Consider the following 13,423-nt stretch of genomic DNA (forward strand, 5'->3'; position numbering starts at 1 on the left):
GCATTGTTCTATTTCTTGTGGTGGGAGGTATTTCCTGGGTACATTTATTTTTTGATGGTTTCACCAAGCTATATTTATAATTTCTGCATTTTGTATTATACAAATATTTTGATTGAAAATAGGTATACATACATATATATATATATATATATATAAAATGTTCATGACTGCATTGTCCATAATGCTACTGGATTCATCAGTTATGGCATTAAGTTAATCGGGACACATCCATTAAAAAAAAATACAGAAATACCTTAGTGATCCTGCAATTTCAGTTCCAGACCAGTGCAATACAGTATCACAATAAATCAAGTCTAATAAATGTTTCCCAGTACATATAAAAGTCATGTTTCCACTATACTCGAGCCTAAGTGTGCAATAACATTCACTATGTCTAAAACAGCAATGTACATATCTTAATTTAAAAATATTGCTAAAAATTGGGGCGCCTGGGTGGCTCAGTCATTAAGCATCTGCCTTCAGGCTCAGGTCATGGTCCCAGGGTCCTGGGATCGAGCCCCGCATCGAGCTCCCTGCTCTGCAGGAAGCCTGCTTCTCCCTCTCCCACTTCCCCTGCTTATGTTCCTCCTCTTGCTGTACCGCTGTCAATAAAATCTTTAAAAAATAATAAAAAATAAAAATAAAAATGCTAGCCATCATTTGGGCTTTCAACCAGTCATACTCTTGCTGGGGGAGGGTCTTGCCTTGGTGTTGATGGCTGATAACTGATCAGGGTGGTGGTTGGTGGAGGTGGGGTGGCTGTGGCCAACAGCAGGACAACAATGAAGTCAGCCACTCACCCTTCCTTTCACAAGTTCTCTGTAGCACATGATTTACTCAAAATAGAACCTCTTTCAAAATTGAAGTCACTCCGGGGCGCCTGAGTAGCTCAGTCAGTTAAGCATCTGCCTTCGGCTCAGGGCATGATCCCAGGGTCCTGGGATCGAGCCCCGCATCGGGCTCCCTGCTCGGCAAGAAGCCTGCTTCTCCCTCTCCCACTCCCCCTGCTTGTGTTCCCGCTCTCGCTGTGTCTCTGTCAAATAAATAAAAATCTTAAAAACAAACAAACAAAAAAAACAGTTGGAAGGATTTAGCTTCTGCACCAGCCAAGTTAAAGGCCTGTTTCTTTTTTCCGTTTTCTGAATATTTTAAAATCTACTGTTTCTCACTTCCTCTAACGTGACCTACACTCTGTTCTTTCATATCCATGGCTTGCAGTTCCTCTTTGGCTCATCCACTGATCTTCTCTTGACCTTCTCTCCCCCCAGGGTTCCTGTTCTCTCTCTCTCTCCCCTGTTATGCTCAGGTGTGTCTGCTTTGCCTTTACAGAAAAGGTAGACCTACTGCAGAAATTTTCTTCAAGATGCTGCAGTAGATAATCTTTCGAGATGTGCTCTTCCCCTCACTCATTCTAGGTGAATGGTCACCTTTTCCCAGTTCTGTAGTACTATTCACAGGCCCCTCATTAGTTCACTACTCCCTTCTCCCCTCCCCATATATACACCCCTCTAAGAAGGGATTCTCTAGTCTCATTTATTCAAGAATTTCTTTACACTGGTACGAACTCATGGGTATTTTATACATTCTATTTCAATTCCTATGTGATTATGTAATATTTTATATAATCCAATATTTTATTTTGTTGCTCCATGTGTTCTAGCTTTGGCCTTTGGAAGCTCTTTCACAGTGGATTTTTTTTTTTTTTTTAATTAAGGATTTCCTTTCATCTGGCACTGTAAAAGACTCCAGGCTCATCTTGTACATTCTCTGCCCCAGTCCTGGAATCAGCCATTGCTCCAGGCAGCCTTGGTTCCTATTATTATGGAATGGTACTGGAAACCAAATCTTAAGTGTTCCAAAGTGGGCACTAGGTGTGCTCATGGCTATTGGGGGGTCACTGCTTCTAGGCTCTCTCAGCCTGCAGAACAAGGAAATTTGAATATTCCACTAACCTGTGTAGAGACATATCTATAAATACTTCCATACATCCTCTGCATCTGTATTAAGCAACACTTGAGCTTATACTGAGGGCTCCAACAAATCCATTACCACATGGATCATTCTAGCCTCATCATCTTACTGATCTGTGAAATTGCACTCTAACAGTGAGAAACCCAGCTTTCACCCTCTACTATCCATTTAGTTAACTGTTCAGTTCCATCATACATGTACAATGGTTTCCAAATTGTTAACCAATACCTCCATGAGAAGTAACTGTCACTCCGAATATGGTGCCTATATACAGTTTCATTTGCTTTTAGCCTCACAGTATTCATTTCCAAAGTTGGTCAAGCTCAGTTATCTTTTTTCCCCATCCCCTCCAGTAAGGTTATTAGATGGTTTTGTCACATACTGCAGTCCATCCTGGGATCACCTGACCTCCTAAATTTGCTTACATTAAGGTTCACCCTTTGTACTATAAAGTTCTACAGGCTTTGACCAATATCTAGTGCTATATATCCTACCATTACAGTATCGTACAAAATACCTTCATGACCCTGAAGAATTCCTTATGCTTCACCTATTCAACCTCCTACACCCCTTCCCTCCAAATCCCTGGCAACCACCAATCCACTTACCAGCTCTATAGTTTTGCCTTTTTCTTTTTTTTGCAATTTTTTTTTTTAAGACTTTCATAGAGAGAGAGCACAGAGGAGAGGAGCAGAGGGAGAGGGAGAAACAGACTCCCTGCTGAGCAGGGAGCCTGATGCAGGGCTTGATCCCACAACCCTGACATCATGACCTGAGCCAAAACCAAGAGTTGGACGCTTAACCAACTGCACCACCCAGGCGCCCCAGATTTTATTTTTGCATGGATTCACAATTCATTACTTTCAGCCTAATAGTATTCCACTGTCTGGCTGTACCACAGCTTGTTTATCCATTCACCTACTCCAGGACATTTTGGTTGCTCCCAATTTCTGGCAATTGTGATAGAGTTGCTATATGTGGATGAAAGTTTTCTAATCAGCTGGGTAAATAGGAGCATCACTGTCAGATGGTATGGTAAGACTATGTTTAGCTTTGTGAGAAGCCAGCCATCTCCCCAAGTGGCTATACCATTTTGCATTCACACTATCAGTGAATGGGAGTTCCTGTTGCTCCACATCCTCACCAACATTTGGGGTTGTAAGTAGTCTGGATTTCTACCATTTTAACAGGGGTATGGGGAGATCTTTGTTGTTTTATTCGCCTTGCCCTAATAACAACTGCCATTGAACATCTTTTTGTAGCTTATTTGCCATCTCTGTATCTTCTTTGGTGACATGTCTGTTCAGATCCTTTACCCATTTTTTAACTGGGTTGTCTCTTTAAGAGTTCTTTGTGTATTTTTGATACAAGTCTTTTAGGAGATGTGCCTTTGCAAATATTTTCTCCCAGTCTGGGGCTCGTCTTTTCATTCTCAATGTCTTTCAGAGCAGATGTTTTTGATTTTAATGAAGTCTAACTGGTCAATTTTTTTCTTTCATATATATGCTTTTAGTGTTTTAGCTCCTCACCAAACCGAAGGTCACATACATGTTTTAATGTTTTCTTACATAAGTTTTATAGTTTCATATTTAAAATTAGATCTACAGTTTATTTTAATTCTTATGTAAGGTATAAGGTCTGTGGCTAGGTTCATTTTGGTGTATGAGTATCCAATTGTTCCAGTACCACATGTGGAAAAGACCATCCTTCCTCCCTTGAACTACCTTCACCCTTTATCAAAAATCAGTTGACTACACAGTTGACCCTTGAACAACAGGGCCTTTATATGGGGGATTTTTTTCAATCCATATAGGGCAGTACTGTTAACGTATTTTCTCTTTGTTTTGATTCTTAACAACACACTCTTCTCTAGCTTACTTTGAGAGTACAGTATATAATACACTTAACACACAAAATATGTGTTGACAGTTTATGTTATCAGTAAGGCTTCCAGTCAGCAGCTGGCTGTTAGTTTTGGGGCAGTCAACAATTCTATGTGGACTGGGACTGTGCAGCGGCCCCGGTGGGGAGGGTCAGAGCCCCTAGCCCCCGTGGTGTCCAAGGGTCAACTGTATTTGTGTAGACTGATTTCTGGGCTTGCTGTTCTATCCCACTGGTATATGTAGCTATTCTTTTACCCATCACAGGTAAGGATTTTAAGCTCCAGAAAACAAAGAGCCAATGTCCAAACTTTCTGCCCTCATCCAAATGCTCTGCACAGCTTTTTTTTCTCGGCATTATTATCTCTGAAAAGTTAGGGGCGGAAAGGATGGGTAAGTGTAATCTAGGAGAAAAGTACTATGGCCATTCAACAACCCAGAACCCTCAAATACAGAAAGAGTAAGATAAAACTATAGGTCTCTGTTAGGGCATAAACGGGCACAAAATATCTTCCTACATGTTTTCTGATGTTCTCAATTGGAAGACACGAATTTTTTCAAATTATTTCATTTTAACAATAGCTGTTTTAGTGTCAGCCAAGAGTTCTACCCAAATTTTGTCATGAGGATGCCTGACATGTCTGCTATGCATAGTTTTTCTGAATTTCAGAACTTACACTAGGATGCTGGGTGAAGCTGGTAAGAGCTGTTAACCACATGTCTTTCTGAACCAGAAGCATTTAAACAGTGTGTAAAGGTGAAAAACTATTTTTAAAGATAATGTGAAATACCTCTAATAAGTGGATTATTTCTTAATATCCCTTTAGGCCCCAAGTTTCCTTCTGAAAGAATAGTTAAGCTACAGATATCCACTATATACCTTAGATCTGTGCCCTGTCCAATGTCATAACCACTATTCACGTATGGCTATTTAAATTTAAGAGTCAGTTCAGTTACACTAGCCACATTTCAAATGTTTAATAGCCACACATGGCTAGTAGATACCATACCCGATAGCACAGACACAGACATCCCCATCATTACGGGAAATTTACATTAGACAGTACCGTCTTGGAATACTGAATATAGGATCACTTACCATACTGAAGTTCAGTATGGATGACCTACTTTACAGGCACTCCAGAATGTCTTGTGATCTGATTTACTCATCCTCTGCTAATATTACTCTCAAGAAACTAGGCAATTAAGCCACAGACTAATGGTTGGCAGAAACTAAGTACTCAAATATTTGCTGAATGCTAAGTTCTAAATGAATGCCCTACTGGGGATGGCAGCAATACTGGCAACAAACAAAATCCAGGAGCACACCAACACAAAAGGGCCACTACATAATGTTACAGATTACTTAAAATAGACCCAAAGAATATGCATTACAGGCAAGTTACCAGCTTAAGTTCATGCTACAAGGTCCATCGTCAAGTCTAGCCCATGGTCTGGCATGTTATGGACTCTATGAAGGTTATTATCAAAGCCAAGACGAAAGCAATTTATCAGGCTCATATAAACACTTAATAAAAAAATACATATGCAGCACTTATTACTGACCAGATACTTCAATTTTTTAAGCAAATATTAATGATCTATAAACTGTACTTGAGGGGGAGAGCTAGGCTACAAAGAAACCTAGCCTTAAAATTGTTAGTTTGTGTGTGCGGAAATGGTCTCAACAGTGGGAACAAAATGTAGCTTTCACATCATTTCTAGGGTTCTATCAACTTCTGTCTATAGCTTTTTGAGTATCTAAGAGCAATTAAGAAAGACTGAAATTTGGGGAAGTGATCTACATTTGTCAAAATGGATGAATTATTCCGTTTATTCAAAGGTAAGGTATTGGGGCGCCTGGCTGGCTCAGTCAGTGGAGCATGTGACTCCTAGATCTTAGGATCACGACTTCAAGCTCCACGTTGGGTGTAGAGATTACTTAAATAAAAGCTTCTTAAAAAATTAGATAAAAAGGTAAGGTACTGTCACAGCATGGAAACTCAAATTCATATTAAATTCCCTACTCATACCCCTCAGTATTATTACTTTCATAGTTTTACAGGAAAAAGTACATGACAAAAATGTTGCTATTTTCTACAAAGATGAAGGCTCCTACCTTTGTTTTCTTTATCAAATCCTGAAATCTGTTAAAAGAAAATATTTATCTTTATTCAACTGTTCAGTTACAATTAACAGACCAAAGCAGGTTATAAAAACTAAACAATCCTACCAGTGATTTGTAGAGACTGGATTCAGGGTTGATTTTAATGAGTTGTAATAGATCTTGCATAGTAAATACCTTAAGGAAAAGAAAAGTTAAAAAAAAAAAAAGAAAAATTAGACGTATTTTTTACATCAATGTTTAAAGGATAAACTAGGACATTTCTGAAGACTAAGAGTCATGCTTCAGATTAAATTACAAAATAAAACCATGCTAATATAAAATTGAAGCACTTTCTTATACTACTGATTGATAACAAACATATTAAAGTCACAAGGATAAAGTATTTTTCTTGATCACATAATTAACCTCCAAATATTTCACAATGAAGATAATTGGTCTAATAGGTCTAAATGGTTAATGCCTTATAGATTACAAACACTCAAATAGCTGATGAACCAGTGAAGACATGTCTGAATTCCAGAGTCTTTCAACTGCAATAGTTTTTAAAGTACTATTGCTTCAAAATATAAATGAACTGAAGGTTTACTGTCTTTACCACAACGAATAACTAAATCATACCTAAAATAGTCTTAAACATTTTCGGTGGCCTTTTTTTTTTTTTAAGATTTTATTTATTTATTAGAGAGAGCAAGCAGGGAAAGGGGCAGAGGGATAAGCAGACTCCCACTGAGCAGGGAGCCCGAATGGGGTGAGGGGGAATCCTGGGACTCCAGAATCATGACCTGAGCCGAAGGCAGATGCCTAACCAACTGAGCCACCCAGGCACCCCTTGGGCGGCTATTCTTATTTCTACTACAATATTTGTCATTTACTAGACCTACCCTGAGAACGTGGATAGGCTTTCAAGTGGTTTTCCTTTATAGAAAATATTCTGTACAGCATTTTAGAGTAGAAACCTTTAAGTATGTGAACTGTATTAACTACTGCTTTAACCACTATGTTATTGACTGTTACTCATCCAAAAAGTTAAATTATGAAACATGATTGGAAACTTCAGGGTATCTGGCTGGCTCAGTCAGTAGAACATGTGACTCTTGATCTTGAGGTCATGAGTTCAAGCCCACGTTGGGATTAGAGCTTACTTTAAACAAACAAACAACAACAACAACAAAATTTAAAGAGTGACGGACCAAACAAGAACTCCTAATGTTGATAAATAAAATTTGGTTGTTAATAAATACAGCATATTTGAATTTTTCAAATACTAACATTGTTCTTATTTTCTTAAAACATCTGAGTATGAAACTTTTAGTCAATCATAGACAAGATAAAGAATAAAAATAGAGAGGGGCGCCTGGGTGGCTCAGTTGGTTAAGCAACTGCCTTCGGCTCAGGTCATGATCTCAGGGTCCTGGGATCGAGCCCCGCATCAGGCTCCCTGCTCGGCGGGAAGCCTGCTTCTCCCTTTCCCACTCCCCCTGCTTGTGTTCCCTCTCTCACTGTCAAATAAATAAAATCTTTAAAAAAAAAAAAAAAGAATAAAAATAGAGAGACAACACCAAGAGTTAAAACTATGGACTTTAGGGGCACCTGGGTGGCTCAGGTGGTTAAGCAACTGCCTTCAGCTCAGGTCATGGTCCTGGGGGCCTGGGATCGAGCCCCATTTCGGGCTCTCTGCTGAGCAGGGAGTCTGCTTCTCCCCCTGCCCCTTTCCCTGTTCCTGCTCTCTCTCGCTCTCAAATAAATCTTTTAAAAAATAAATAAAAATAAACCACGGACTTCAGGTGATAAGATGGGACAATGTAGATTCTATGGCAAAAATGTATATAATAGGGGCACCTGGGTGGCTCAGTCAGTTAAGTGTCTGACTCTTGATTTTGGCTCCCAGGGCCGTGATATCAAGTCCTACTGTGGGCTCCACAATGGGCACGGAGCCTGCTAAAGATTCTCTCTTTTCCTCTTTCTGCCCCTCCCCGCCTCCCTCTTTCAAAAAAAAAAAAAAAAAAAAAAAGTCACGTACGTAACAAAAAATGTTGCTAGGAGGGGAGGCTGTGCATGTGTGGGAGCAGGGAGCATATGGGATATCCTCCTTTCTGCTCAATTTTGATCTGAACCTCAACTGCTCTAAAAAATTAAGTCTATTAAAAAAAATAGGCAAAGTCTGCTGTATCAGTCTTTAAAATAATCAAGTGTGACTAGATTTCTCCAACATTACTGTTAAACATAAATTAGAAAATTGGTAAAAACAGGTTTTAGTATTTGAGAATGTCATAGACTTTTAAAAACTATTGTATCCCTCACTTCTCTTGTGTAATCCTAAAGAATAGAAATCTCTGAAGAGACTTTAACATGGTAAGAACATATTTTAGAGATCTAGATTTACCGCCCTGCACTGATATTTACAAATCATGTGACCTTGAGCAAAGTACTTCACCTCTCCAGAGACTGGTTCCTCATCATCTGCAGTGTGCCTAATACAGTGACAATCTTACAATAGACATTCAACATAAAAGGCAACTGTGAGTCTTAGCAGACTACACAGAATGGGAGGATAATTCTAGCTCCAAAACAGTGATTCTACACATCACAATTTTACCAAAAACTAATCGAGAGTCCAAGGAATTGATAACAATAAACAATCAACTTCAGTACTTCCCCTTCGTTACGTGATAGAACATATGATGTGAATTCAAAGATGAATGAGAAACGGACCTCGCTAGCCAAGGAATACTCCACTATTATGCAGCACTTACTGTTATCTCAGAAAAAAGCTATTAATAGAAAATTCAAAAAGAGAAAAGGAAAGACTTTACCTTTTCTTTGGCCAAACCACTTTCTGGAAAGAAAACAGAGAGTGAATACTCGTAGCCACATCTTTGTAAGTGATCTGCCACTAGAGAGTTAGAAGCGCCTATTAAGAGGGCACTCCCTTCCACTGAAATGGACCGGGGCTGCAGTTCTCCACTCAACACAGGGTGCATCAATTCGTGAATCAGCTGGTTTCGGAGCTGTGTCTAGCTCAAAAACACAAACAAAAATAACCAAGAAAGAAAAAAAATTTCAGCAGGATTGTTTCACTGGAGATATACAGATTTGTCACATGAATTAGCATCCTTATTTCCAGAATGGTTCTGGATCCGTGACCAAAAGTTAGGAACCATTCCCTAGATAACCCTGTGACACAAGTAGCCTACTGAGTTTTGGAAAAAGAAACTCGTTTTCACCAACTTCCAAGTTAACTTGTGGATAGCCAGAATGCATGTATACTTTAACTTCACTTCCCCAGAAGCCCTTCAGCAGCTTTTCACCAGGGTATTGAGTGCAGGAGACAATTCTGCCCCCTGCTCACCTCTCTGTGGACTATTGAAGGATATGAAAATATTGGACATATTGATCAAAACAAAATTGGGTTCCCAAAAGGGAAATCACATATGCAAGAGAGAAATCGGTAAACCCAAAAACATATTAAGATGTACTTTTGCATACAGTATTTACATCTCAAGACATTGAAGTATAATAATTTTCTCACATTTTATAAGTGAGAAATTACAGTTCAAAGTGGGTCATTTTCTCAAGGTTATAACACTAGCATTATTCATCTGGGTCTTAACAAAATTCCCTAAATTACTCAGACTACCGGGTATTTGTTCTAGTCTATTTTGCATATCATCTGGAAACATACAACTGGGCTGAGCTTAAGACTGCACTGCCTAGATTCATGGGGTTCAGCAGTAAATGATATCTAATGAATTCATACTAATAGAATACAAGCAAGAGAAACAAATGGAGTTCTTGTTATACTTCTTTCTTCTATCCTTTAGCTCAACAGTAGAACAGTATAATTACCAGTATAGACCAGGCCTTAGTATATGTCTAAAGTCCCACAGTTAAAAAAAAAAAAAAAAAAAAAAAAAGACATTTACAAACAGAATACGCATGTCCTGCCTCATCTAGTACAGTTCAGTAACTGAAATAAAACAAGAGAAATTACAGCATTCTCCACCAGTAAAATTTAGAGATGATTTAATTAAATTTGTAACTACTAAAGAATATATTTAAATCCAGCTTAATAAAATGCCTTAGGGTATCTTGCAAACAAATACTGAAACAGGATAAGATTTAGAGGAGTGACAGAAGCAGGAAGGAAAATAAAGGTAGAAAAAAAAGCAAAGGACCTTACAGATGAATCCCCAGCTCGACAAACACAAAAAGCAAGCCATCCAGCACTTGCTGGAAGGAATGCCACAACTGGCTGGGGGCTCTGCAGCAGCCAATGTAAAAAAATAAGGGAAATCCATTCAGAATTAATGTTCCTAAAACAGAAATAAGTACAATTATTGTGGGTGGGGAGGGGAACTGGGAGAGAAGAGACTTGTGCATCCAAAGCACAACTCTCTCAGACATTAAGAGTAGACTCAACATAAGGAAAAAGACTTGATAAACTCCATTTAATAGATACCGGACTTTGTACTTCACCAGAAATTCTTTTCAAACACCCAAATAGAATGTTAATTAGGCCATTAAAAAAGTCAATGAATTTTAAAAATTAAAACTCACTCAGGCCATCGTCACTGAACTGAGAAAACAAAAATTATCTCCGACTTAGTAAGTAAAAATCTGTCTTGCCACTTAAGGCTGGAATAACAGAATTGAAGAGCCAGCCGCAAAAGGAACCAATATTTCTCTAGAAGATACACATTTGTAAAGTGAACAAAGCTAGCATAATCCTGATACCAAACCCAAACAAGGGCAGCTTAAGAAGGATAAGGATACATCAGTATCATTTGTGACTACAAATGAAACACTCTCAAATCTAATTCAGAAGACAGTAAAAGAAAATACGCCATGGCCAGGAATCCAAGGACCATTCCACATTAGAAAGCATATTAATGCATTATACACTACAATTAATTCCAAGCGGGTTAAAGAGTTAACTGTAAAAAAATAAGGCCTTTTTAAAACACAAAAAGTGAATACTTGTTCTCTTAAAGAACTGAGAATAATTAGCAAAAAAAACACCAAGAGATTTGACCCTATTAAAAATGTAGAGCAGTATTTTTAGAACCAAATTAAAACTGAACACCAAGATCAAGTATGGCTGCAAAATTGGAAAAGAAATTAAGTTTCTATTAAAAGAAATCTCATACATTAATAAAACACTGCTGGGTGGGAGGGGGAAATGGGCGAAGAACATAAACTGCCAATCCACAGAAAACATACAAATGGCCAGAAAATATGTACAACCCCATTAATAATCAAAGGAATAGTAAAGGGTTTTCCCATGTTTTAAAAAATGTCATAGTATCATTGGAGAGATAAGTATTATCAAATTGCTGGTGGAATATACACTATTACAATCTTGCTAGAACAAGACCCATATACTGAGAGCCTTGAAGCTTAGGCCTTGGGTGGCTCAGTCAGTTAAGCATCTGACTTCAGCCTGGGTCAGGATCTCAGGTTCCTGGGATGGAGCCCAATAGGGCTCCAAGCTCAGCGGGGAGAGTGCTTCTCCCACCCCCTCTGCCCCTCCCCCTGCTCGTGCTCTCTCTAATAAAATCTTTAAGGAATAAAAGCTCAGGCTTTTGGTTCAGTAATGTCACTTAACCCATCCCAGGCAAAAAGTGAGAGATGCAATTGAAGGAATGTGTAGACCTGGGTATAATCTGAATCTTCAACAGGGGACTGCTACATAAAATTACCCATACATTCAAAGACAAGCCCGGTGCCATTGAAAACGAGGATTTCAAGGAACTTTAAAGGACACAGGAAAATGCTGACCACATAATATCAGATTAAAAAGGAAGGGTGTCTGGCTGGCTCAGTCAGTGGAGTGTGGGACTCCGGGTCTCCAGGTTGTGGGTTCAAGCCCTGCAATGGGTATGGAGATAACTTAAAAAAAAAAAAAAAAAATACACTTATGCCAATTAGTGGCTGTATTAGCGATGTTTCTCCATGTTTTTCTAGATTTTTCAGATTAATCTCAAGGTTTAAGTTACCAAAACAATGGGAGAGGGAGGAAGAGGGAGAAGGAAAGACAGAATCTTAAGTAGGCCCCACCCCCAGCTGGTCAAGGGCTGAGTCCGCAACCCTGATCATGACCTGAGCTGAAACCAATAATTGGAGGCTCAAGGGACTGAGCCACCCAGGTGCCCCCTTAATTTAACATTTTAAATATAAAATAGACTTTTGAAATGTATACAGTAATGAAAACATGTGAGCTAATCCTACTCCTTCATATAATATGTACTAATATTTGCTGCCCAAATATTTATACACTTCAATACGTTTTAAGGAAGAAATTTCGCATTCCCCAAGTTATTCTATGGTAAGTAGTACACCTAATGTTTTCTATATGGTGTCAATTCCTTTCATTCCAAAAGCGCGTACTATTACGAAACCACTTACTAATTCAGGACTTGCAAGCCAGATTTATAAACCAAGTCCAACTTTATTAGAATGTGTTCACTTTATAGAGCTACCCACCACTACCTTAGTATCAGTCCAATAAACCTATTATTTGAATATGCTCTTTTAAGACCAAACTCCAAACCATTTAAGTCTTCCGTATTCCATTACAAAGAGTTACACAGGAACATAAAAATGTAACTTACCAACACAATCTACGTCATACTGTTTTTTAAAAGCCAAGACCTGGGTGTATTTAAATATGGACTGCCCGTTACAGGTTAACTTGTAAAAGTTATGTAAAAGATATGGCTAAAACGGATACCTTGAGCGTGTCCAGTATACCCCGATCCTTAAACGTCTGGTATAGCTTTTTTCGCAGTTCATCTTGACTCAACACGTCAGATTTGGGGGGCATAGTGGACTGGAAGAAAAAATGGTTACGGGTTACCCGGCGGGCACATGGACCATGAATTTCTGAAAACAGACCAGTGGCCTCCAGGGAAACCCGAAGAGGCTGGGCAGGGTTAAAGAAACTATAACGAAAACAAACAAGAGGTTACGTTTCCACGGGTCCCTGAGGAGGGGCCAGTGTATCTACCTGAGCCATCGGCTGTCAGCTTCCCCTGCCGCCGACTTCGCCCAGCCGGTCCTGCCTTGGCCCGAGTTAACACCCAGCCCGAGCTACAGGCTCAGGACAAAGGGGAATCCCGGCCTTCAGAGCCCCGTCTCTGCCTGGGGGCCAGTCGGGAAGAACAAGAGAGCTGAACACTGCTTCTCAACTAGGAACTCTAGCAGACTCGCATTGCCTTTCTCAACGGTTCTGATGGGTAGGCGGGGTCGTGGTCCACACGCGACTTTCCCACGCGGCTGGAGGGCGGGGACCGGTAGTGAGGCAACAAGAGAAAACGAGGTACGACCGGGAATTCGCCGGGCTGAGCGTTGATCCCGCCCTTCCCCGCCCGCCAAACCTAACCGCCCTGCTCGGGAGTACCAGGGCGCACGCGCTTGGCTGCGCAGTCCTCTGGCCGGAAGCTCC

The 13,423-nt window shown here is 39.7% G+C and overlaps 1 protein-coding gene across 4 annotated transcripts in view; it reads right to left on the minus strand.

Moving 5' to 3' along the window:
* OFD1 (OFD1 centriole and centriolar satellite protein) overlaps positions 1-13,359 on the minus strand; it is a 45,507-nt gene extending 32,148 nt beyond the window's left edge. For 2 of the 4 annotated variants that reach the window (XM_035725473.1, XM_035725472.1), the window contains exons 1-5: positions 12,986-13,359; positions 12,710-12,808; positions 8,793-8,993; positions 6,085-6,153; positions 5,971-5,998 (exon numbers count right to left, since the gene is read on the minus strand). In XM_035725473.1, the coding sequence (XP_035581366.1) occupies positions 5,971-5,998; positions 6,085-6,153; positions 8,793-8,993; positions 12,710-12,808; positions 12,986-12,994 (406 nt within the window). In that variant the 5' untranslated portion in view covers positions 12,995-13,359. Of the gene's footprint in view, positions 1-5,970; positions 5,999-6,084; positions 6,154-8,792; positions 8,994-12,709; positions 12,809-12,985 lie in introns of those variants that run through there. The other 2 variants (XM_035725474.1, XM_035725475.1) reach the window with 2 other exon arrangements.
* Between the last annotated feature and the right edge of the window lie 64 nt (positions 13,360-13,423).

The sequence above is a fragment of the Zalophus californianus genome, chromosome X (genome assembly GCF_009762305.2).
Source record: "Zalophus californianus isolate mZalCal1 chromosome X, mZalCal1.pri.v2, whole genome shotgun sequence".
Lineage (NCBI taxonomy): Eukaryota > Metazoa > Chordata > Mammalia > Carnivora > Otariidae > Zalophus > Zalophus californianus.